This window comes from Bos grunniens, chromosome 11, assembly GCF_055505025.1.
Source record: "Bos grunniens cultivar Pamir isolate PY7600 chromosome 11, Bosgru_T2T1.0, whole genome shotgun sequence".
NCBI lineage: Eukaryota > Metazoa > Chordata > Mammalia > Artiodactyla > Bovidae > Bos > Bos grunniens.
This window is the reverse complement of record NC_141175.1, coordinates 86,366,447-86,393,542: the sequence shown is the minus strand read 5'-3', so window position 1 is coordinate 86,393,542 and position 27,096 is coordinate 86,366,447. Positions and strand designations below refer to the sequence as shown.

Here is a 27,096-nt window from a genome sequence, read left to right as displayed (position 1 = left end):
TGCTTTTTGTACTTTTGCAAGCATCAGAATCAGCTGGAGGGCTTGCTAACACAGTTGGGAGTAGGGCCCAGCAGTCCAGTCTGACCTAGTAGGGGTCCAAGAGCTTGCATTTGTAACAAACTCCCAGATAATGGTAGCTACCTGTCCCAGATCAGATTACCCTTGCAAAAGCAGTTTAGAAGCCTGGGGGAACAGAAAGGCCTTCCCTCACAACTGTAGAGTTCCATCAGATTACCCTTGCAAAAGCAGTTTAGAAGCCTGGGGGAACAGAAGGGCCTTCCCTCACAACTGTAGAGTTCCAGAATCCTAAAAGTGAAATTTATCACATAGCCTTTCCCCTTCAAACCCTCAGATGTCTTTGGATAGGGGAAGGGGAATAAGAACAAATTAAATGGAAAAGATTCTGACAAAATGAGGGAGGTCTTGAAAAAAGACATATAGGAAATTATGCACAGTTGGTCAGGAGTGAACCTCGGCCCAGGGACAGGTGCACTGGTGTTGGCAGACTTACCTGCTGTCAGACTAATGAGCTGGGGACAGACTTTCTTGGCAGCTGAGTCCTCTGATTTGTTTGAAAATTTGCCTTGTGAGCCAAACCTGAGGATATGTGATTTGGCCCTGCCACGGAAACCTCTCTGCTTAGGGAGTTGGGCCAGCCAGTTCCTCAGTTCAAATTCCCCCTGAGGGTTTAACCTGCCTGTTTTTCATCCCTCTCCTGGTTCCAGATTCCCAGGGGGAGATCCTCCCCAAAGCCAGCTCCAGGGCAGTCTTTGAACACAACTGGTGTCAAGAATATTTTTCAGAACAAAAGGTTTTCAGGACTTTGAGTATCTTTCAGTCTTGGAGCAAACTTTCCAACCTCTGCCCTGTATCTTGCTATCCACTGTGCACTTGATTTCCTAAATCTCTCCTCCTAAATGTTATAGCTGAAATACACCTCCCATGAATTGTTTTCAATAAAATTAATGAAATTTGAAACATTCACAATTGTTTTGAGAACTAGAATTTTTATGATGCCTCTTGGAGTAGCTTCTAGAATGCTAGAGTCAAAGCTAAGGATTACTATAAATTTGGGGAGAAATCAGAGCAGTGAAGGACTATAATTACACATACTTAGGTGGGCTGCCGTCTATGGAGTCGCACAGAGTCAGACACGACAGAAGTGACTTAGCAGCAATGGCACCCCACTCCAGTACTCTTGCCTGGAAAATCCCATGGACAGAGGAGCCTGGTAGGCTGCAGTCCATGGGGTCGCTAGGAGTCGGACTCGACTGAGCGACTTCACTTTTCACTTTCATGCACTGGAGAAGGAAATAGCAACCCACTCCAGTGTTCTTGCCTGGAGAATCCCAGGGACGGGGGAGCCTGGTGGGCTGCCGTCTATGGGGTCACACAGAGTCGGACACGACTGATGCGACTTAGCAGCTTAGCAATTGCATCCACTGCCAAATACAATTGGTTTAAAAAAAACTACTTTGACGAAGGAGTAACATACAAAAAACTACATAGTGTATACAGCCTGATGAGTTGAAGAGAAGCATACACCCATGAAACCATCACCACAGTCTATGCCATAAACACATCTATCACCTCCAGCTTTTCCTGCCTTCATTATTACACCACTGGTTTTCATTTTTCAGTCATTAAAGGATTTCTTTATTAAAAATTATATCGTTATCAGACATGCTTTTTTACTTTTGCATACAATGTATATAGTTGTTTTTGTAGTTTTCATGATCTAAGGACAACACTGTACTGTGTTGATGGACTAAAACTTATTAAACATTTTCTTTTGATGTTCTTTTTGCTATCATAGTTTATGGTGCAAAGAATGTCTTCATATGTCTTGACTGCTGTTATCAAAAGCTAGTGCTTAGAAGGAACCTCCTGGTGGTCCAGTGCTTCTCTGTTGGTCTGTGCTTCCAGTGCAGGGGGCACAGGTTCGATCCCTGGTTAGGGAATTAGATCCCATGTGCCATAACCAAGACCGGGTGCAACCAAATGCTAAAAAAACCCCTCCAAAACTAGTGCTTAGAAATGAAAGTACAATACTCTTTAGTTTGTGTTACTTGACATCAACAACAATAATGTGTATACAAATTTCATTACACCCGTAGAGTATTAGTATTTTACTCAATTTTTATGACTGAACAGAAGATGGTGTTTTACAGTTGCTTTGTGTTTATTGACATTTCTCCATGTGTTTCCAGTATGGGTACTCTTTGAATCATATCTTAATTTTTTTTTTAATCTTTATTTTCAGAAAGTTATTTCCCCCCATATTCTCATCTTATTATAACTGTTTCTTTGTGTTTATTTTTATTCACATGGCTATATATTAATATGTTAATAAGCAACTTAATTGTACATGCATCGCTTTAACTTATTTGGATATAATTTTAGAGTTACAGAAAATACGCGAGAACAGGACAAAGAACTGTCCTGTATCCTTTATCCAGCAAATGTTAACATCTTGCCACATTTGCATTTTCTGTGCATGTGTGTTCATGTTTCTTCCTGAACTGTTTGAGAATAAACTGTGGATACAATGGAAATGTGAGAACATTTTAACCATGGTACAGTTATCAAAACTAATATTCATACAGTAGTATAATTTAATACAGACATTATCTAGATTTTGCCTATTGCTCAATGTTCACTATATCAAAAAACGACTTGTATTTGGATCATGTCCCTTTAGTTTCCTTTACTCTGGAGTAATTCCTCAATCTTTCTTTGACTTTCATGACATTGACATTTTTCAATATTGGCCAGTTATTTTGTGCAATATCCCTCAATTTGGGTTTCTCTGTTTCCCAGTGATCCATATCGGTGTGCATTTTTGGGAAAGGAAGACCCTGGAGATGATAGTGTATTCTTCTCAGTGCATCAGGAGGCATCCTGTGCTGATCTGGCCCATGTTTGTGATGTTAACCATGATCACTTGGTTAAGGTGGTGCTGTCATATTTTTCCACTGTAAAATCACTTCTTCTCCTTTGTAATCAAAGGCATCTTCATACATATTTCTAAAAGCTTCATTGAGATATTAACATAAAATTCATCCACCTCAAGGCATAATTCAGTGATTCGTTTATTTTGGTAAATTTAGTTGTGCAGCCATCATCACAATCTAATTTTTTTTTAAATTTCCATTGTCGCCACAAGACCCTCTGTCTCATTTGCAGTAGATTCCCATTCGCACTCTCCACCCCAGGCAATCACTGCTTTCTGTATCTATAGATTTGATTTTGGGGGGTATATTTCCTTTAAATGGAATCATACAATGTATAGTCTGTGTCCGACTGGCTCCATTTAAATTTACTCTGGTTAGAGAACTAGATCCTGCATTCCAAAACTAAGACCTGAAGTAGCCAAATAAAACATTTTTTAAAAATAACTTTACTCACTTGTATAATATTTAAGACTATATCTATTGTGTTGATGAACCACAACTTATTAAAATATTCCCCTAAATCCTGAATTTGATCTCCATGTTGTAGCATATATCAGTGGCTTCTTTTTATTACTGAATAATATTCCATTGTGAATATACTTACATTTTGCTTAATGGATATTTGGATTGTTTCCAGTTTGGGGCAATTATGAATAATGTTGCTGTGAACATTTGGGGCAAGTCTTTGGGCATATATTTTCGTATTTCTTGGGTGAAATACCTAGGAGTGGAGTTGCTAGGTTACGTGACAACTAACATTTTAGGAAACTGTCACACTATTTTCCAACATGGCTGCGCCATTTTACATTCTATAGTACCTGATTAAAATAAAATGGTTATATTGAAATTATGAGTATAAATGTGAGAGGAATTTCTGTAACCCCAGTATGGGTTTCAAATTAGCCATGTTAGTTATAAAATGGACAATCAGCCTTCTTGTTAACTAATCAGATTGCATGCTTCGATTAATCCAGTCTTAGCCATGCTTACTGTAGAAAAAGATGGTATAAAGATTTATGGGCTAGAAATAATGGGGACAGCTGAAGTTTAAATGGGAAAGAGCACAGGTGAATTTCAGAGACAGAAGAGTGGCATTAAGAGAAATGTCTAATTACAAGTTGTTTTATGCTGGGTCTGTAATTAGTGGGTTAGTTCCCTCACATGGGTAGTCCCTTGGTGCCCATGGTGTAGCATGGCCTCTGACTGTACATCTGTCTTTTAAAGTACACAACACATTTTTGACATTCAGTCTGGTCATCTTACTAATAATCAAGTCCTAAAACAAAACTGATTTTTTTTTTTTTCTGGTTCAAACTATGGGAGGTGGATTACTGAACATAGAAATTATAGTTCTGGTTAGGCTTCATGTTAGACTTAAACATTTTACAATCATAGACCTGTAGTGCTGTATACTCCCATCCCCCCTTTTATTAACCCAATTTGTGTTTTACTGTATTGGCCAAAGTCTACTAGATTGGACTCTGTTCAAATAATAGAAAGATAAGGGTACATGTGTTCATGTTTTAAACACCTTAATATGGACCTAAGTACGAAAACTAAATTTGGCAGTGGAGAGTGTTAGCAGTGTTAGTATCACATATAATTATATTAACTATAACATTTTCAAAAAGCATGTCTTGACTTTTCACATTTTCAAAATAAATGACTTAAAAATTTTTTTACGGTAGAACATCTTTTTAAAGGAAAAGTATCCCTACCTATCTGTGCATGACTTTGCCATTCTTACATACATTTACCTCAATTTCTCAAGTACTGTGTGTTTTTAATAAAATGATATACTCTTAAGCTCCTAGTCACACAGTGCATGTTTATTAGAGTTGATTTGGCAGAGATTTTGCTTTCGGTTAGTCCAAGTATACTTATATTTTTAAAGACGACTATGGGCATACTTTTGGAGAAGGAAATGGCAACCCACTCCAGTGTTCTTGTCTGGAGAATCCCATGGACGGAGAAGCCTGGTAGGTTGCAGTCCATGGGGTCGCACAGAGTCGGACACGACTGAAGCGACTTAGTAGTAGTAGTATGGGCATACTTTACATCTGACTAATAACTAATAGACTTTATAAGCAGTTACCTATCTCATGTTGTTTAGAATGGTTTTCTTTACCTTGGCACTGGCAATTTGAATGGGTGATTTTTTTTTTTTTGTTCAGGTGTCCTGTGCATGTAAGATATTTAGCAGCATCCTTAGCTTCTAACCACTAGTTGCCAGGGATACTCTTCCCCCTTCATATGTAACATCTCCAAATATTGCCAGGTGTCCCCTGGGGAGCAAAACTGCCCTAAGTTGAGAACCAGAGATTTTAAAATAAAAACTACATTTTCTTCCATGAGGAAACTTCTTTCGTTTTTGTACATATATTTGTTATAATTAATCAATCTCTCTGGACAAATAAAGTCTTACAACAAAAGTATCTGTTAACCTTTCTTTTTTTTTTTCCCTGTTAACCTTTCAAACTACACATTTGAAACCCAAGAATGGAATGAGACAAAACTTATTAAAAGCAGAAGTAAATGAATTAAATGAGTAATTTACTCATTTACTCATGAAGTAAATAAGTCTTTTTGGTTAAGTTAGCTTGTCTTTTAATTGTTGTAGAAAAACCAGGCAAGGATAGTTTCTTGATTAAAATCATTGAACATAAAAGGAAAATTAACTCCTTCAGATCATTTTTGGTAACAGCTAGGTTGGACGGAGGCAGCAGACACTTCATTTTCTATACATAAGGAATAATTTTTAAAAACTTCACTGTTTTGAAATGCTTCTGTTGAAATGTTAATTATTATATACTTTACCATTTTAAGCAATATTGTATTTGTAACATGTCAGGGTCATCATCCTAAATACCGCTTCTCATTGTTTGGTAGTTATGGGATTGGGCTGAATTTCCAAAGCCACCCCTGAGTGTTTGCTTTTCCAAACAAACCCCTCTTATGCTGGCTTTTGCTGCCATTTGTTTCTTTCCTAAAACACTGAAATAAGAGTTGAAAAAACCCAGTCCATTGATTCCAAGGCATCCTCTTCCCAGCTATCTCACTGGGGTGCTGTTTTCTGGCTTGTTTACCAGGCAGCTGGTTAGAACTGATTTGGGAGTAGAGCTGAGTGGCTCAAGTCGGGCATGGATGGGGCAAAGAGGCCAAACTGTGGGAAAAAGTTCAAATTTGGGCTGCTGTCCTGTGTATTTATGAAACATTGATTGTACTCTTTCCTAATGATTCACACACAGAGCTTCAGTTCCCCAAAAGAACTCTTTTTCTGCTCTTTGATGCAACAAATTATGAAAACAGATTTTAAAGCACCTTAAGGATCAGTGATTGGCTGCAAGTCATATTTAAGACCAGTCTTTGATATACCTTTTGCGTGGTAACTTAGAAATGGCAAGAAAAAGCTTCTCCATGTTAATGACCCACGGTGGTTAACTGTTCACTGTCACTGCAGTTTTAGACATGGAAGAAGCCTATCACTCTAGAAGGATCTGAACCTACTGCAGTGATAAAGAATTGTACTCATTGTTTAAGGCACTCTGTACCATGGAACTCAAATATTGACTGACACAGATTCACAATCAAGCTCTAATTTCTGAAAACAATATAGCTCACTTTGTACATATTAAGCAGATTTCTCCCTGCATTTGGGGGAAAATAAACCCTAGGAATTATGCTTATTTCTAGCATGATTTAGGAGGAAAGAGGCAGCCTCTGCCTAGGCTTGTTCGGGCATAATATGGCTGTGTGACCATACTCTCCTGTCCCTGGGAACCCCCAGGAATCCATTATTTATGTAGCAAGTGAGTGACACCCACAAGACACCCTCAGAGTGTGAAGCCCAAGCTCACCAGCTCTCAGTCCAGCAACTGAGACCACAACAGAGTGCTGTCCCCTGAGAGCCAGCCTGGGCTGCATCTGAAAACCACCCCTCAGTCCCAATTTGCTTACATTTGCTGTATTTTAATTTTACAAAGTACTTTTGTTCCTGACTAGGGTTCTTGGCCTCCTTAATCAGTAGAAGTTGACAAAAGGCCAGACTTGGGCGAGGCTTTGCAGGGCTCCTACTGCAGCAGGCGGTAACAGAAACAAGTCGGCTCCCTTGGTCACTCCCTGAGGAGGGGAGCACTGGTTCCTTAAACAGGGCGAGGGCAGGGGTGGATGCAGGGGTTAGGCCAGAGGGATGGCAAAGGTGGTCTGCCCACACCCTTGACAGTGCTGTGTGGGTTTTTGCTCTTTTTGCATCTTGTTCATAAGTTGCCCCACTGCCCATTTAGGCAGTTTTTAGTCCCTTACATATATATTTTTTTGTTACTTTGTTGCTCCAGGAGACGTTTGCCCAGGTACAAGCACTGCAGCAAAGAGCCCCAGACCCCAGCCTATCTCACTTTCATAGGCATTATTTTATGACAACCTCTCAGGGACACATTCACACCATTGCCTAGAAATAGAAAAAATTTTCATGCCTACAGATCCACAGTCTGCATGCTTTGATATAGTAAACTGCTCAGATAACAGAATGGGGAGGATAAAGACTAAAGTTCATTACTTCTCAGAGAGTTTGAGTTGTAACATTTAGATATGGAACTCCAGAAGGAAGAAGACAAAGCTAATGTTTTATCAACCTGACCGCCTCCCTAAGTGTTGAGCTATTTTCATTTCCTGAGAACTTCCCAGTTACATATTGGACAAAACAGCAGTGTGGGCTAATTCTGTAGCGAGAACTTCATTTAATATTGTTCCCTAACTAGATTCCTGTAAAATGAGTATTTGGGAAATCATTTACAGACTTCTCCATAAAATTAACGTTAAAAGCTGACCATCTTACTGGTGCTTGGAAATCCAGTTTCACCTTGAAATACTACTGCTTTCTGACTTGAATCACAAATAAAGAATCCAATTTCATTTATTTCAAAATTACAATGATGAGCTTAAGAAATTGTTTGGGGTGAGGATTTTCTTATAATGCCTTCAGTCAAGGCTTTCCAAACTTTTTCAGTCTGGCACATCTAGAGATTGATAGGATTTATGTTTTTTTTTTTTTTTTTTAATTGATATAGTTAATTTAAAATATTTCAAAGGTACAGCAAAGTGCTTCAGTTATACATATATTGAATATACTTTTTCATTCTTTTTCTTACAAGATATTGAATATAGTTCCCTGTGCCATACAGCAGTTCCTTGTTAACCTATTTTATACATAGTAGTATTTACATGTTAATCCCAAACTTTTAATTTCTTTCCCATCTCTCTACCTCCCACCCTGCCATACACTTTGATAACCATAAGTTTTCTATGCCTGTGAATCTGTTTTGTAAGTAAGTTTGTTTGAATCACCTATTTTTTTTTAGATTATACGTAAGTGATATCATATATGCCAGGGGCCCCTAACCTTCGGGATTTAATGCCTGATGATCTAAGGTGGGGCTGATACGCTTGAATCATCCCCAAACCATTCTCCCCTACTCGAGTCCATGGAAAAACTGTCTTCCATCAAACTAGTCTCTAATGCCAAAAAGGTCGGGGACCACGGACATATGTGACCATCTGGACAGTCTAGGAGGTTTCCTGGAAACTTAAAATAATAGCTTGAAAGGTGAACATCCTTCACTGAGGTGCTTTTGTTGAATTAGTGTGAATTCTGTCTGTAGTGGGAAACCTGTAGTAACTCTCTACCTGAGGGCTATACATACAAGAGTACGTCTTCCACTCATTTTTCTGGAATTCTTCTTGGACACTGAAAACTATCTAGCCAAGGTAAATGTATTCATATTTTTTTTAAAAAATGTGAGTGCCATATTAACCTAAGTGGTGACTGAAAATAAGCACTCTCATAGAAGGTATTTTTATGGCTATAAATCTGACACTAGCATGGCAACTTTCTCCATGAACCTGAACCATGCCAACTATGTTCTGAGAATACCAATAAAATTCCCCTTCAGGTAATGTGAAATGTGGCCCTTAGATCCGGGCGAGTTCAAAAGACAGAGTCAGACTCATAAATGGAAAACCCAAAAGAGAATGAAAACACCCAGGTTGTTCTGCTTTTAAGAATAAGAGTGTTACTGATAAAACCAGCTCACATTTTAATAACAAATAAGAACTCAACTTTTTTTAAGCTGAATTTTAATGAGTAAAAATAAACCCCTCACAAATGAAGTTTACATAATGACCTATGGCTGAAAATGAAGTTTTAATTTTTCTTGCTCACATGATTTTTTCCCTTCTGTTCTGATTTCTCTCAGTTGAGCTTTTATGACAGAAAAAAACAACTGGTATTTCTCCTCATGCCCCTCATCTCACTCTAATAAAAAGCAGGAGAAAAACAGAGATTAAAACCACTGTATTAAACGTTCACTTTTGTGTTATCAGATGAATTTCATTCATTCCAGGGCAGTCAGAGAGGAAAAAAAACAGGCAGGTTGGTTTTTAAGCTGTCTCACACTGACACTCCAAACTGTGCCAGGCAGGAGTGCCCACTGCTTGGTTAGCAACACTCAGTCTGGAAAACGTCCCTAAAGGCGTGTGTGGCTGCAGCTGACTCAGCAGAGCCTGCCCGGGCTCCTTCCCCAGCGGCCCCCACACCGCAGCTGGGTGTCGAAGTGCCGCTATTGGTTCCCAGCTGAGCAAGCAGGGGAGGAGTGAGCACTCTCCGCGACAGTCTTCACTGTGTGGTGACAAGTTTCACAATCATGCTGATGATCCGTGACCCTCGAGGACAGGTGCACAGATCTATGCTTGGGTTTTTTATCTTATCCTGGAGGAGCTGGTCAAGTTCACAACGAAGTTCCTTTACTAATTCTGCCACCTAAAATGAAAGTTGCGATGTAAGCAGTGCTTGGACCACCAGGGGAGAAAAGGTGGTTAAAGGAAATTCTCCAGTTGTGATGACCATTGTTCTAGGTCTCTGCTATTAATTCCATGGGGGGAGAATGAAACACTTTTTTTTTTCTTCCCCCTAAAAGTGCTTCTAAAGTTTCTTGATGCAATTATAGGAACATACAGCTCTGAAGTGTACACTGGGGACCAAGATTAAATCCAGAAACAGCTTTTATGCAATGTTCTGCATTTTAAAGCTTGGCCAACTTTTACAATTAGGTCTGAGAGGAGAAGCAGGAAAATTGAGAATTAAAAATGGCGGACATTAAACCAAACAATCTCTCTAACTTTGGAATTTTTATGCTTTGGTTGGTGAGGAGGTGGGGTGGGAGACAGCACCACATTGCTCGTGCTGATGTAGTGGCACTGTGGACATCTGGCCAACACCTGTCTGGCTCTTCCTCCACTGTGTGGCAACCTTGGAGTAGACACTCTGATCTAATCGGCTCATGCCGTGCACCAGAGTGAATGGTTCAGGGGATCCAGGCCTTAGAGGCCATGACATTCTGCAGTGACAGGAACCGGTTTAGAAGAAGAGGTGGGCTTTCAGGAAAGCAGCGTTCTGTCTCCACTCGTGGGCCATGTGTGCTGCATGGACGTGCAGGAGCTACAGCCATCCTATACCAGGGGCCAGCCGGGCTTTTGTCGTTAAGCAGTTGAATCAAACCAACCCTGCCTGGCCCTCCTGACCTGTACTGTTCCATGTGGCTAATCTCATGACACATGAAATGTGCCTGGTCTTAACTGAGATATACTGTGACTATAAAATACACACCAGATTTTGAAGACTTAGTATGAAAAAGAATATAAAAATCTCAATTTTTTACACTGATTACATGATATAATTAAAACTTTTAAATGTTTTATGCTATATAAAATATATTAAAATTGTGCTATATAAAATACATTAAAATTAATTTCACCTATTTACTTTTTTTAAATGTGGCTACTAGAAAAATTCTTAGGTATGTGTCACGTATATTTTTCCTAGCAGTGCTGCTTTAGACTTTAAAAGGGAATTCACTGGTGTATTTTACTGTAATGTTTGAATTGGTGTTTCTGCCCCCTGCAATAGGAGATTAGAAGATTTCCAACAGATGCAAATATTAAAATTTTTTCTTGAATATACGCTCCCTTAAATGTTTTCTAGAGACTCCATATACTGAATAATTTGAGACCTGAGAATAAAAACATTTAGACCCATTATCTTTTTTTAAAGGTGGCTGTAGAATCAGGGTAATTTTTACTTCTGCTCACCCATGTTTTCTTTGAATCTATATTTCTATAACAGAAAGCTCTAATACCTCACTCACAGCTTCTGTCCTTTCACACAACTGTCCCGGGCTTTCCCTCGCAGCGCACTTCTTCAGCTCTTACTACAGCTCCACCCCTGGCCTTACTTCAGCCTCGGTCTTGCTCAGTGTCCCCGGCACACGCATCATTCACTCTAAGGCAGCTCTGCTGTCCTTGTTCCCTGAAGGAATGCCCTGTATTTCATATTATCAGAGCCCCTATCCCTTACCTGATGGGAAGCAGCTGCAAAGCGGATCCAACCATCATCCAAGGAAACAACAAACTCTCCCTTTTGGAGCTGCACATTCACTTGGCCTCCTCCAAATAAGACCAGTGGGTACACAGACACCATGCTGCAGTCTCGGATGAACACGCGACTAGTTTTGATCTTCTCGTGGTATACCAGGTAGGGACTGTCAAAGTGTCTGACCTGGAACATGACAGTGATGTCACTGGTGACATACACAGAATCCCACCAGTCCCAGGGACTTACCTGTTACCTGTCCAGTGACTCCCCAGATGACCTTCAGCCTGTACCTTCCCCTGAGCGCTAGCCTTGTACTTGCAGCTGCCTATTGGATGTCTGCACCTGGACAGCTAAGAAGTATCTTGGACTTATGTTCAAGGGAACTCTCTGTTTTCCTATGCTTGTCGGGTTCACTATCTCAGTAAGTGAGACTCCCATTCACCTAGCTGCTCAAGCCCCAAATTTAGAAGCATCCTTGATTGCTTTCTCTCCCTCACTCTATCATCACTAAGTCCTGATGGTTCTATTTTCAAAATACACAATGAACTCTCCACTTCTACAGCCACCACCTCGTGCAAACCATCCTCTCATACAGAACACTGCAGTGGCTTGCTGTGTACTTGCCCCTTTGCATCCTCAGTTTCTTTTCCATACAGTGGCCACAGTGATCTTTTAAAAACCAGTTAGGGCTCAAAACCCTCCAGAGATTTTCCAAGGATAAAATCTCAGATCCTTACTGTGGATTACAAGGTCCCACATGTCCTGATCCTTGCCTGCTTGTCCCAGCTCTTCTGTCACCGCCGCCCCTGACCTTCCCCCTCATTTGCACTGGCTGCCTTCTCCTTCTTGCGTTTGCTGGAACACACCAAATGTGCTTTCATCTCATGGTCTTTGCACTTATTTCCCCGGCTTGGAAGGTTTTCTTCTTAGATACCTGCATGACTTGCCCTTTACTTCATTTAGGACCTGTCCAGTTGTTTCTCCTCAGGGCTCTTCCCTTACCACACTATGTAAAACAGCCCCTCTTGAGGGGGGAGGGGTAAATCAGGAATGTGAGATTAATAGATACCACTGTATATAAAAGACAACAAGGATTTACTGTATAGCACAGGGAACTATAGTCAATATATGTAGTAACCTGTAACAGAAATGCATCTGAAGCTATATACCTGATTTACAACATTGTGTTAATTTCAACTATAGTTAAAAACCCTCTCCTGTCACTCTCAATCTCTTATGGTTTTACTTTCTAACATCTGTTGTTCACCTGAGATTGTTTACTTATTTCTTGCCTGTCTTCCCCTCTAGAATGTAAGCTCCCTGAGGGCAGAGACTGTGTCTCCCTAGCTCATCAGCTGTCCTCCATGGCCTACAATGGTGCCTGGCACAGACCGGGTGGCAGGTACTGACTGGATGCATGGATGACTTAGATTTACTGCAGAAATGCCATGGTAAACTCAGGAGAGGAGTGGAGATAACTTGGGCCCCTGGTTTCTAAGTACACATGCAGTGGAGAGGGCAGATGATCTCCTAGTCCTCAGGCCCTTCTGTGCTTAAGGAGATATTTTTCATGCTTTGTTGACACTCCATTCAGTAGTTCCAGGGGTTGACCAGCCCTCACACTTCAAACTCTCTTCATTCTCTTTTCCTCCATCTCTTTATCAAGATGAAGCTTTGTTGAACATCTGCCTTCATGCTGGCGACGCACTGTGCTAGACGTGGAGAATGTGGAAATGAATAAAATTCAATTCCTGTCTTCAGGAATTTCAAAAGTCTATGAATGAGACATACCATAAACCATAAAAGAATGTGATAAGTGCAACAGTAGAAAAACGCATACTATACAGTGGTGGAACAGGAGTAAGAAGCAACTTGGAGAGGAGCACTGGGCTTGAAGGATAAGTAGGAGCCTGCCGGGGAATGAGAATGCCACTCCAGGCACAGAGAACAGTGCGTCCTGTGTCATGGCACTGGGAGATACTGTCGGTAGTCTGGTGTGGCCTGGAGCATAAAGAATGACAGCTGGGGTGGGGGGACATGGTCTAAGAAGGGGATAGATGTGAAAGGTTATAGGAGAGTTTACAGTAGACTCCACAGACGAAGAGTTTTAAACAACGGCTGTATATTGTCACCCTGCTTATTTAACTTACATGCAGAGTACATCATGAGAAACGCTGGACTGGGAGAAACACAAGCTGGAATCAAGATTGCTGGGAGAAATATCAATAACCTCAGATATGCAGATGACACCACCCTTATGCCAGAAAGTGAAGAGGAACTCAAAAGCCTCTTGATGAAAGTGAAAGTGGAGAGTGAAAAAGTTGGCTTAAAGCTCAACATTCAGAAAACGAAGATCATGGCATCCGGTCCCATCACTTCATGGGAAATAGATGGGGAAACAGTGTCAGACTTTATTTTTCTGGGCTCCAAAATCACTTCAGATGGTGACTGCAGCCATGAAATTAAAGACGCTTACTCCTTGGAAGGAAAGTTAAGACCAACCTAGATAGCACATTCAAAAGCAGAGACATTACTTTGCCAACAAAGGTTCGTCTAGTCAAGGCTATGGTTTTTCCAGTGGTCACGTATGGATGTGAGAGTTGGACTGTGAAGAAGGCTGAGCGCCGAAGAATTGATGCTTTTGAACTGTGGTGTTGGAGAAGACTCTTGAGAGTCCCTTGGACTCCAAGGAGATCCAACCAGTCTATTCTGAAGGACATCAGCCCTGGGATTTCTTTGGAAGGAATGATGCTAAAGCTGAAACTCCAGTACTTTGGCCATCTCATGCGAAGAGTTGACTCATTGGAAAAGACTCTGATGCTGGGAGGGACTGGGGGCAGGAGGAGAAGGGGACAACAGAGGATGCAATGGCTGGATGGCATCACTGACTCAATGGACGTGAGTCTGGGTGAACTCCGGGAGCTGGTGATGGACAGGGAAGCCTGGCGTGCTGCGGTTCATGGGGTCACAAAGAGTCGGACATGACTGAGCGACTGATCTGATCTGATCTGATCTGATGACATGAACAAAGGTGTGTTTTGTAAAGGTGGGCTTTCCTGGTGACTCAGACGGTAAAGAATCTGCCTGCAATGCAGCAGACCTGGGGTTCAAAAGACCCCTGGGGAAGGGAATGGTAGCCCTCTCCAGTATTCTTGCCTGGAGAATTCCATGGACAGAGGAGCCTGGTGGGCTAAGAGCCTGCGGTCCAAGAGGCCACAAAGAGGTGGACATGACTGAGCGACTAACACTCATGACATGATCAGAGATGTGCTTTGAAAAGGTGACTCTGGAAGCAGTAGTATAAAGGACTAGAGAGTGAGCACGGGACGTAAGATTAGTACTTCAGGCACGAGACAGATGTCTGGGGTCTGAACTGAGGACATGGCAGCAGGGACAAGAGAAGTGGGCAAATCTGAGATATGTCAAAAAGGTGGAATTACTGGGACCTGGTGACCAATCAGATTAGCATCAGGAGAAAAGAAGCAGGGTTTCTGTGACTCCAGGGTTCTGATTTGGTTCCATTTCACCAAGACAGGGAACACAGAGCAGTGAATTCAGAGATAATGAGTTTGGTTTTTCAGCTTTTGAGTTTGAGGCGACAAGAAGGCACCCAGATGGTGATTTCTAGCAAGAACTCAGAAAGAAACCAAGCACGAGAGAGATCTGGAGTCTGTGTCAACATGTAGGTGGCAGTTGGTGTGCTCTGGTGGTTCAGGAAGATTATGTGCCCTGCAGTAAGAACATAAGGACAGGGACAGAACCATGATTTCAGAGCAAGGGAGGAGAATCTAGTAAAGGAGCTAGAAGGGGATGATCAGGGAGACAGAAGTGATATTTCAGAAGCAAAAAACATTAAAGATAGTCTCAAGAGGTAGGGAGGTCAGCAGTGTCATATACTACATGAGTCAAGAATGATGAGAAGCTGGAAATTTGTTCCCAAGATTTGACAACTTGCAAGTTATTCATGACTTCTGATGAATTTAGTGGAGTGATGCGAGCAGAAGGCACCCAGCAAGAGGCTGAAGGAAGAGTGAGAGCTGAGAAGCCTGGATCAGAGAATAGGTCAAGGCCTCTTAAGGCACAGATAGAGGCAAAGGATTACATCACGACATTTTAAGTCACTTCTGCCAAGAAACAATTTTGTATCTGAAAGCAGGCTTAATAGTTCAATTTCCAGCACATCTGTGCTTATTCAACCTTCCCCAAGTCAGCACCTAAGGACAGCAAGTGACAGAACAAGGTTTGGGTGAATTAAGGGGCTGTTTCTCCCCCAGGACCTGCCACATGTAAAAACAGCTGACCCTTGAACAAAAAGGCTTTGAAGCATGTGGGTCCACTCAGATTTGGGTCTTTTCAGTAGCTAATACTACAGAACTACACCATCTGTGTTGGTTGAATCTGTGGGTGTGGAACCTGACTGTAAGTTTACCCAGCCATCCTGACCTGATAGTTCACCGATGAAGGGTGAATGTGTACGTATCCATCGTTCTTGGTGACAAACTTCAACTCATCTGATTTTGGCTGCATTCTGACAGCTCCGGTACTGGTCTTCTGAAATTTCCCCTCTGGGCTTTTCACCTAAATAATACATAGTTATGAGAAAAAAAATATATATGTCCTTCCATTGTAGGGTATATCCCGACACAAAACCAATCTTGCTTGAATGCCTTTGCTGTGTCTTCCCTCTCTCTTAGTTTCCTTTTGAAAGCAGTATAAGCATGCTTGCTTTCTTTTTCTACCCATGAAGAAGGGTGGATATAGGTGCGGTAGTCCTGGGTGACTACACACACCAGCCACGTTGGGGAGAAACCACGCTGATGTTTCAGCTGTGCACTGAGCATGGGGGACAGAGATCCTGCTGGCAACACTGGCCAGCAATCCGCTGACACTTCCCATGCCAGTCCAATACTTCCAAATGAATTTTTCAAAACAGTAAAAAAAAAAATTCTATGAATGAATAGATTGTTTCACTTGGAACAACTGAAAAGCTTATGTGCACACCCCCATATTCACTGTAGAAAGTAACAGGACTGTGTAACACAGGGGACAGTATTCAGTATCTTCTAATAACCTATAATGGAAAATAGTCTGAAAAATATACATAACTGAATCACTGTTCTACACCTAAAACTAACACAATACTCTTAATCAACTATACTTCAGTAAAAAATATACATATACTAGGAAAAATCTCTTGTAATCTCATGATTAAGAAATAACTGTATTTGAGAAACACTTTAGTTTTCTATTAGATTTTCATAATATAGAAATGGAGACAAACAAATGATATAAAATGTATACCAAAACTAATATAGGATCATTTTCTGTATTTTCCTAAAACATAGTTCTAAATTAGCACCTCACTATAATGACATATAATAATTTAATCAATAAATTCCCTATTATTGGAGTTTAGACCATTCATTCTAGTGCTGTTGATAATTGCAAACGTTCTCCTAGCTGTATCTTTACATAAATATGCAATTATTTTCTCATAATAAATCCTCAGAAATGAAACTGCTATCTAGAAAGGGTGTATCAACTTACACTCTTACCAAGAGTAGAAACATTCATTAAAAAAAATTATCAAATCACAATCACCCAAAGTCCACAGTTTACGTTAGGGCTCACTTTTGTTGTTGTGTATTCCAAGGGTTTGGACAAGTGTGACACATATCTATCATTATGGTATCATGCACAGTATTTTTACTGCCCTAAAAATCTTCTGTGTTAGGCTTATTCATCCTATCCAGCCCTGATTTTTTAATTGTCTCCATTGCTTTTATTTTAAAAAATCATTTGGAGAAGTTGCAAATGGTTTCAAAAGCATGCAAGCACTAAGCAAAACTAAGCCATAAATGAATCCACAGATCTCAACTGAGTATATAACAAAAAGTTAATGAGAAGTGCTTCAGTACTCTGACAAATTCACATTCTAAGTTTGACAGGGACGAGATGATCAAACCGCAAGTAAAAGTCCAACAAGTCCATTCAGGTATGGTTTCCAGAAGAGATCACAGACGTCCCATGGCAAAGCACTGACTTGATTTTGTTCTTATCTAATTTTAGTCCAGAGTAGAGGGCATAATGGGAGTTGTAGTAGAATCAGATTTCGACCTAACCCTAGGTTAGTTATGCACAGACGGGCTGACAGTGACATTTATGCCCATTTTGAGTTCTGGAGTGTCATGTCATAAGGATTAAAAAGGCACCTTATTTTATATAATGAATGTGTTTTGAAGATTCTATATCTAAACACATTTGGGGAACTGAAGGATTGGAAATATAAACTAAGTTTAAAAGGCTGTGTGTGTGTGTGTGTGTGTCTTTAGATGATTAATGTGAGTGTCTTAACTTACATCTCTCGGCTACAAATCAAACAAACAAGAAGTGGGAGGCCCAGGAAAACATTCTGTTACCTGCACTACATTTGGATACAGAGCAGCACACAGCATTGCTGATATCAACTTGGGGTTCTCAGCATTTGAGTTTGCCTGTGAGAGAAATACAGCATTAATCTTATAAATAATGTGGCTATTTCCATCCGTGCCTTGGAATTTACTATTATATTTCTTTTGACTTCTATCTTAAAATAATCTGAAAAATTATTTCTAAGAAAGCAATCTACTAGACTACATTCACACAGGACCCATTCCAAGAAGCCCATAATTACTTTCAAGATCTCTGCAAAGCAGTTATAAAGCCAGTGTTCCTAAGGATCAGTGGAGAGAAAGATTCTGGTTTGTGAGATGTTCCCAATTTCCAGAAAGTAACTGCACTGAGAGTGACATCAGGTTCATTTTGAATTGTTCTTCCTATAGTTAAATATAAAACTATCCTTGGTTTGGAAAAAAGGCTGGTCTGATTAATAAGACTTTATTGGAAAGTCTGTTCTATCTCTGATGGACTCACCAAAAATCAATGTAAATAAAACAAACATAGCAAAAGCAACAAGAAACAGGAAAACCCTTGTTTTTATGAGTGTTAGTTGACATTTGTGGAAAGAAGGAAATCAAGAATGCCACTAACCTATTGTTCCTAGGGCTTAAGTGAAGAAGGCCTACAGATATTCCTCAGGTAATAGACTAAGTATATGGTCATTAAAGAGAAATAAGAGCTAACTGCACACACTTTACCTCTTCTCCTGTGGCATCCAATATACCATCTCCTCCTCCTTGGGCTCTTTTCTCAATTTCCCTTGCTCGGAGTCCCTCCTTAACAAAGCCTATGTCCGATAACAGTTCAGTGAACTGTCGTTTCAGGCTTGCCATTTCCTGAAAAAAGTGGGGAAAGTCTTGAAGCAGAGACACTGACACATCAAAGGCAAGAATGACTACAAAAATGAATTACTTCAGTGGACAGTGGACTCATGGGTTTACCAGACAAGTATGAAGAATATCTTGTCTGTTCATTCCCAGAGGGCAGTTTTCACTTATACAAACCAGCAGACAGAGTAAAACTGTTACACAGAAATTCACAAATTTCAGAAAACCCAAAGAGTATTTAATTGTTAATGATGTTTAAAAAAAAATTGACCAGATTTTGCACAGGTCTGATTTTTTCTGGCAACACTTACAGCCAGAAATGTAGCTTACTGTGTTTGGAACCCTAACTCAAGGTGCTGTGACCCTGTTCATTTTTCCTACTTCCTTTCTGCTGGGGTCCTTATAGTGCCTTCTCTGAGCTTAAAGTGGTTGGTGTCCTCTCTCAATGGATGCAGAATACCCACTTCAGAAACGTTCCCTTTCTCTTATCCTGTGGACTTGCTGGCTCACATTTTCCCCTGGGAATAGGAATACTATTAAGTGGTTTAGATTTACACACTCTTTCTGTAGCTGAGCACAAGTGTGAGAATGAAAAGCACAAACCTGTTTTTGGCTTCTGTTCAAATATTGGCTGTCTATCAGACAACACAGAAGCAGATGACGCCAATCAAAGGAATGGAAAGCTAAGCAATGGTACTCTGTCTCTGATGACAATTTAAGTGTTTTCTTGGACTGTCTCAAGTACAGATGGATAACATGGCAAAAATACAATGGGATTCAAATATCCAAGAGTTCTATTTCACAACAAGCTTTTATTGATATCTTACTAGAACTAATTCTACACTCTAAGCTGGAATTTAGTGAAAAGAAGTAATGGATGAACCTCATAGATCACTGAAAAATCTAAATACAGCCTAAAGAAAAGATTAAATCTAGTAAATATACATAAATATAATTTAAAATACATGTTTTACATTTAAAAGTCTTAAGGACTCAAGGAAATATTTATTATTGTGCTTTACATATAAAATACCTTTAGACCAGTGGTTCTCAACCCTTGCAACATATGAAAATGACTTGTTGAATTCACAACAAGGAGAATAAACAGATGCTCAGGCCCTACCCCTAGAGATCCAGATGTAACTGGCCTGGGGTGGAATTTGGGCATTTTGCATTTTTTTTAAGCTTCCTCAGGTGAATCTAATGTGTGGCCGTGATCGAAAATCACTACTTTTGTTATACTTAGATTAAAGCCAGAGCCTCTATCTTCTCCAAATGTCTCTTTGTAGTACACCTAAAGGAAGAGTCAGACACGACTGAGCGACTTCACTTTCACTTTTCACTTTCATGCATTGGAGAAGGAAATGGCAACCCACTCCAATGTTCTTGCCTGGAGAATCCCAGGGATGGGGGAGCCTGGTGGGCTGCCGTCTATGGGGTTGCACAGAGTCGGACATGACTGAAGTGACTTAGCAGCAGCAGCAAAGGCAGAGAAGAAGGCAGGCAAATACTGGGATGTTTTTGAGGTCTCTTACTTCACTGTCAATAAACAAACTCATTCATTCATGCATTCAATGAATTTTACTGGGCATCAACTATGTTCTAAGTAACTCTTCTAGGCAGTGGAGATATAGAACTGAAGAAAACATAAAATCTCTGCTCTGACGGTCCTTATGGCAGAGAGGTAACTAGCTGTCAGGTATGAACATTAGTTTTGTGTTCTATTCCAAAACATCATCTAATATGGAAAGAAAGTCCTTCCACCTCCCTAGCCTCAAAATTTGAGTGACATGGAGGCTCTATAAGTATATACACCATTATTACTCTGGTTATATTTCATGCTACTATGGAAAGGGGCCTAAAATATTGTCACAACAGAAGACAGAGCCCTGTCTATTATTACACAAAAGATAATAAACCTTTCTTGTGTACTCATTGACAGAGTAGCCTCTGATGGACAGAAGAATTAATAAAGAAAATATGGTTCACCATTTGTTCTTTGGTTTTAGGGAGAAAGTAAGGGGTTTGTGGATGGTCATTGATCCCTTTGAGACTCAATGAAAGCTTTGTTCTCTTTCTCCAGAATAGTGCACGTATGTATAAGGGCATGACTTTGCAAACAATTTCAGGGGGTTATGGATCCAGGTTAAGGATGTTTGGTATAATCACTGAAAAGAGTGACTTCTAGTAAGCAGTAATCTTCAGAATGGCTACATTCCTGTAGCCTCCACGTAAGTTAAACACAGATTCACTGAGAAGAGGAAAAACAGGTGAATTGAAAGGTTCAGCACAGAAGGCCTGATGTCATAGTTCAAGAGTCTGTTTTACACAGCTGGTGAAGCCAAGCATATTCCAAAAGTAGTATTTTCAATGTCAAGGTAGGACAAGCAAGATAAAGCTGCAGCACCCTCTGGTGCACTACTAAATGAATGGACACAAATCTCCACAGAAACAGCTCACCTGAAGAACTCTTCCTGACAAGAAGTTTTGTCTGCAGTAATTATAACTTGCACGCATACCTTCTTTCATACTTAGCTGCCATCCCTAAATTTTGGAGAAAACCAAAATGTTATTCTGTCTTTAGTGCCAACTCTGGTAATAAACCTCAGCTATTCGATTATATACTTACCTTATATGCTCGTAGAAGGGCCAGATAATCACTGTTTGCAAATGCAAATTCTAGCTTTTTCTGGTTAGCTTCCTCTTTTTTATCCCAGGGAGATACCTAAAGGAAGAAAGCCAGGTTTGAAGGACACATTTTATCCAAGGTTTCAAGTGGCATTTTGCTACTGCTGAAGTCAGATGCTTGGAAAGTGTGTTGTGTGGGTCAGAGTACAAAGTGGGTGACTGGTTAAAAGTAATTATGGTGGTTAAGTGCCAAGCCAACAGTCCTAATTGTCTGTGTGAGTCCGTCTGCCCACTCAAAATGACCTCTCTTGGGTCTTTTACTTTCTAGTGGCAAGATGTCAAAGAGCCACTCATTCTAAAAGCTACATCTAAAATCCAAGATTCTGTTAACTCTGTGATACCTTCATTTTACAGACTCTTTTTCATCTTTTATACTTAAGTCTCCCCTGTTTCTATACCCATAATTCATGCTTTTTCCTCTTAAAAATACAGGTTCTCCTTTTCCCTAGAAGTTAGTGACATTAGCTGAGAACTTAATTTTCACTGCCTTCTTTCACTGTAATATACACACGCATCAATACAAGGTACACATGCATCAATACTAAAGGTACTCATGTATCGATACTAAAGGTACACATGTATCGATACTAAAGGTACACATGTATCGATACAAGGTACACATGCATCAATACTAAAGGCACTAGCATGTTGCACTGAGGCCCTAGTATCACACTGACAGTCGATCTAAACCAACTATGGTGCTTCTTTCTAAATTTGTATACCTGCACACCTTTATAGCTAACACAGTAATATTAAAATTTTATTTATTTCTACTTGAAAATAAAATTTCTTCTGTTTTAGGAAGGCTAGTGGGGAAAGGATTACAGTTGGGAATTAATATTATGCTTACAGAACCCAGCAAAGGACAGGTGTTCAGTTTTGGCTAAGGGTGACACCAGTATTTCTAATGAACAATTTCTATATCCCAGTAAAAGAAAACAGCCAATGAGAGGTTATTTAATTATGTGAGAATAGGCAGTGGAGGTCTTGCTCACATCAATACTGACTGCTGCTGAGTAAGCTACATCACCTAGTCTGGTCCTTGGTTTTGTTATCTGCTGTTAAATGAAGGGGCTGAACTAACATCTTTTTGTAGATCTGTGAATTTACAATTCCATGATGTATAACATTAAAATTGAAGAAAATTATTACATCTATCTATTCCCCTATCTATCTGAGATAAGCCCTGGTGAAAATAAAGGCAGAGTGACACTCTATCCAATAACAATAACAATAGTTCATTCTCAAGTCTACATGGAATACTTCTCAGGACAGAGCATATGCTTAGCCATAAAACAAAGATCATAATATGTTTTAAAGGACTAAAATAATACGAAGTATATTCTCTGACCACAACAGAATGAAATTAGAAGTCAGTAATAGGAAAAAATTGGGAAACTCATAGATGCATGGACATTAAACAACACATGCCTAAATAACCAATGAGTCATAGAAGAACTGAAAAGGGAAATTAGAAAATACTTGAAATGAATGAAAATGAAGACACAACATACCAAAACTTATGGGATGCAGCTAAAGCCGTCCGTAGAAGAAAATTTATAGCTGTATATTTCTATATTAAAAAAGAAGAAAGATCTCAAATCAATAACCTAACCTTTCACTTTAAGACACTGGGAAATGAACTAAAACTGAAACAAATGGAAGAAAATAAATCACAGAAATTAGTAAAATAGAGAACAGAAAAACGGTAGGGAAAATCAATGAAATCAAAAGCCGGTTCTCGGAAAAGATCAACAAAATTGACAAACCTTTAGGCAAGCTGATCAAGAAAAAAAGAGAAGGCTCAAATTACTAGAATCAGAAATGAAGAGGGACATTACTACCAGGCTCTCAGAAATAAAAAGGACTATAAAATACTATGAATGTTTGTATGTTAATAAGTTAGGTAATTTAGCTGAAATGGACAAATTCCTAGAAAAATGCAAATGACTCAAAAAGAAACATAATCTGAATATACCTATAACAAGTAAAGAGGTTGAATTAATTATTAAAAAAACTAACCACAAAGAAAAGCCCAAGTGACTTCACCACTGAATTATATCAAGCATTTAAAGAATTAATTCCTCACAAAATCTTCAAAAAAAAAAAAAAAAAGGTGGCAAGAACACTTTCCAAATTATTACGTGGCCAGTATTACTCTGATACCAAAGCCAGATAAAGACATCACAAGGAAGGAATACTACAGACCAGCATCTCTCATAAATGATATAAAAATCCTCAAAACACTAACAAAAAGAACAAAATTGGAGGACTCACACTTCCTGATTTCAAAACTTACTACAAAACTATTCAAGTTTTGTATTTTGAATTAAGACAGTGTGAAACTGGCATAAGTAAACATATAATTCAATGGAACAGAATTGAGAATCCAGAAATAAAACCATATATTTATGGTTAGTTGATTTTTTATAAGATGCAAAGACCATCCAATGGGGAAAGAATAGCCTTTTCAACAAATGGTGACGGGACAGCTGGATAGTCACATGCAGAAGAATGAAGTTGGACTCTTCACATTACATACAAAAGCTAGCTCAAAATGGAGTGAAAACCATAATGTAAGAGCTAAAACTATAAAAACTTTTAGGAAAAAATATACAGATAAATTTTCATTACTTTGGATTTGGCAATGAATTCTTAACCATTACAGCAACAGTTTGAGCAACAAAAAACTAAATAAACTGGAATTCATAAAAATAAAAACTTGTATTTCAAAGAACAGATCAAGAAAGTGAAAAAGGCAAACCACAGTACAGGAGAAAACATTTGCACATCATGTATCTGTTAAGGAACTTATATCCAGAATGTATAAAGAATGCTTACCTCAATAATAAAAGGACAAATAACCCAATTTAAAAATGGGCAAACTATCTGAAGACATTTCTTATCAGATATACAAATGGACAAGAAGAAAATGAAAAGATGTTTAATATCATTGGCCATTAGAGAAAAGATCAAAGACCACAAATTCACAGCATGTAGGATAGTTAAAAGAAAACTGTCAGATAATAGTAAGTGTTAGTAAGGATGTGGAGAAATTACAATCCTGATAAAATGCTGGTCAAGTGTAAAACGCAGCTACTCTAGAAGAGTCTGGAAGTTCCTCAGAAAGTTAAATAAACAGCTAGTATTTGACCAAATTATTTCACTCCTAGGTCTTACACCTAAGACAAATGAAAACATATGTTCACATAAAAACACGTACATGGAAGTTTATAGCCAAAGGTGGAAACAATCCCAAATGTCCTTCAAGTGCTGCACGGATAAACAAAATGTGGTACACCCACACAAAGGAATATTATTTGGCCATAAAAGGAATGAAGTACTGATACATACTATAACATAGATGAATCTTAAATGCATTATGCTAAGTGAAGAAGTTGATCACAGAACACTATATATTATTTCATTAATATGAAATGTCCAGAAGAGGCAAATCTATGAACACAGAAAACCAGCTGGTGGTTGCCTGGGGATGGAGGAGATGGGGAGATTGGAGGGAAATAGGAGAGTGATAAGTTTTTTATGAAGTGACAAAAACATTCTAAAACTGACTAGGGTGATGACTGCACGATACTAAAAACTACAGTGCACTTTAAATGGGTGAATTATATTTCAATAAAGCTGATAAAAATGTAGTCCAATGTATTATTGTTTTTTAAAATCATGCAGGGACACTTATTTTTTTTATTTTACTATAATGGGCAAGTAAAGGAGATACAGAAAAAGCATATTTATAAATAAGCTGGATCTCTAGTTCTTAATCTACTTGGGGCATGGATTTCTTTGAAGATCTGATAAAAGTTTTAGACATTGTGCCTTGAAAGAGTCACATATAATACACTCAGAGGAAAAATTTTAAGGGGCTCACATAACCGTGAAGCACCCCCATGGTTCCCTTAGACACTTATGGACTCAAGCTGAGATGAATGCTGTTTACTTACAAAAGGAGACTTAAAAGCTAAACTGGCAGCAATGGTGAGAGCAGGATCCAAACAGCGGAAGATAGATCCAAACAGCATTAGTTTGCCGATTCTCACATCTACAGGCAAAGAGGCCAAGTGATACCCTAGAGGGGTCAGTGTTTCGTCTGGAGTTAATGCTCCCAAGTCTCGTAATCGTATTTTTGAGGCACGGAGAGAATCAGCGTGTGGGGGTTCAATGAGCCGAGCGAACACAGACTGGAGATTATGAGTGCTAAACATCTCTAAAATTTTAATTCTGAAACAAGAAAACAAAACAATTGTCAAGTTTATTTCTGGTGGGATGACACAAAGAAGTAAGCTTCTGCCATGAATGAATAATAATTTATAATTTCCCAAATATATGCTTTTATAAACCAAACAATGTCAATTTAAATAAATTAAAAAAAAAAAACCTCTTATGTCCTGTACTTCTCCTACCAATAAATTGCAGAAACACTTTCAGATTCTGAAATTTACTGAGATTCAGAATATATTTCTCTCTATAAACTTCCAAAATACTTTTCTCTGTAACAGTGGATTCAAATCACAAAATAACACTGAAAGATCCACCTACTCTCTTTCCCACATCTGAAACTGCATAGCAATTGTTTATGAAATTAACGTGCATTGTGTCCTGCCTGTGGCAGCTCTTGAAAAGCTGTTTTTAAATTATGAATTTAGGTAATTTTCGAAAGAGAAAAATTTAATATGTAAAAAGCTTATTTTACTTACAATTCCTTTACATTTGTACTAATGTAATAGAAGGACCTCAAAATATACCAATTGGATAAAAGAAGAGCATAATATCTTTGTATAAGCAACTTTTTTCCCTTTGGGGTAACATTTTATGGGCATTCTCTCTCAAAATAATGACTTGGTCAAAGGGCATGGATAGCTTTAGAGTTCTTATATAATGCTATGCAAATTTTCAGAAAGGCTGAACCAAAGCTTTTCCAGCTTCAGTAACCTCAATTATTCATTCATTCGCTACATTCTATTTTATGATATTTGTTCTTGTTTGTTCACCAGGTAAATAATGGTGTTTCAAGTTGCTTTTGTTCACTTTGTTCTAATTGATAATGAGGGTGCAGATTTTCCCCTGTGATGATTTAATATTGGTGCTGCCCTAGCAGAAATTTCTTGGTAAGTTAGATTACTTTCTTGATTTATAAGTGTTATTCTTAAGCTCTATTTTAAGGCCATCCTCTGCAATGCAAGAAATCTTGATGTGAAGCAATATGGTAAAGGCAACACTGAAGAGCTCTTTGCAAATGAATGAGTTCGTCCAAGTGCATGCTTGGCAAAACATCTTGTACTAAAAAAAGAAAACATGGAACGTAGGGTGAGAAACACTGGGACCTTTCAGAAGCAGGACACGAGCGAGGACCAACGTGTACCTCAGACAGAGCTGTTCCAATGGCACTCTTTGTATTTCTGGTAGCTGCTGCTTTAGAAGTTGGTGATTGAAGTGATGGCTGGTGAATAAATGGAAGCAGACCCCAGACGCTACACGACCTGCTCGACCTTTTCTTTGCAGGGCATTGGCTTGAGAGACAAAAGTATCCTCTAAACTTTCCATCCCTTTGCTGGCATCATATCTATAAAGTAAAAGAAAAGGTAAAAAGGAGTTACTTTATAAAAATGTGGCCAAGATTTTATTTGGTATGGACAGATCAGATGAACTGCTCTACTTCTGTTGAAGGACAGCGTCCCCGCGTGTTCTGGGATAGTTGAGTGCTAAGTGTTCATTTAAATGGCTTCTTTAGTATATACCACATTCA

General features: G+C 39.1%; 1 protein-coding gene across 16 annotated transcripts in view; it reads right to left on the bottom strand.

Moving 5' to 3' along the window:
* Positions 1-9,134: 9,134 nt before the first annotated feature.
* Positions 9,135-27,096, bottom strand: part of DHX57 (DExH-box helicase 57) — a 60,285-nt gene continuing 42,323 nt past the window's right edge. For 10 of the 16 annotated variants that reach the window (XR_015137190.1, XM_086327379.1, XM_086327371.1 and 7 more), the window contains 9 exons: positions 26,713-26,913; positions 25,295-25,571; positions 21,274-21,369; positions 21,105-21,188; positions 18,516-18,653; positions 17,799-17,873; positions 15,823-15,957; positions 11,362-11,562; positions 9,135-9,768 (listed from right to left, as the gene is read on the bottom strand). Coding sequence is in view for 9 of the 16 variants with exons in the window: in XM_086327379.1 (XP_086183505.1) it covers positions 9,625-9,768; positions 11,362-11,562; positions 15,823-15,957; positions 17,799-17,873; positions 18,516-18,653; positions 21,105-21,188; positions 21,274-21,369; positions 25,295-25,571; positions 26,713-26,913 (1,351 nt within the window). In the remaining 7 variants the exon portion in view is untranslated. Of the gene's footprint in view, positions 9,769-11,361; positions 13,092-15,822; positions 15,958-17,798; positions 17,874-18,515; positions 18,654-21,104; positions 21,189-21,273; positions 21,370-22,846; positions 22,906-25,294; positions 25,572-26,712; positions 26,914-27,096 lie in introns of those variants that run through there. The other 6 variants (XR_015137188.1, XR_015137191.1, XR_015137187.1 and 3 more) reach the window with 4 other exon arrangements.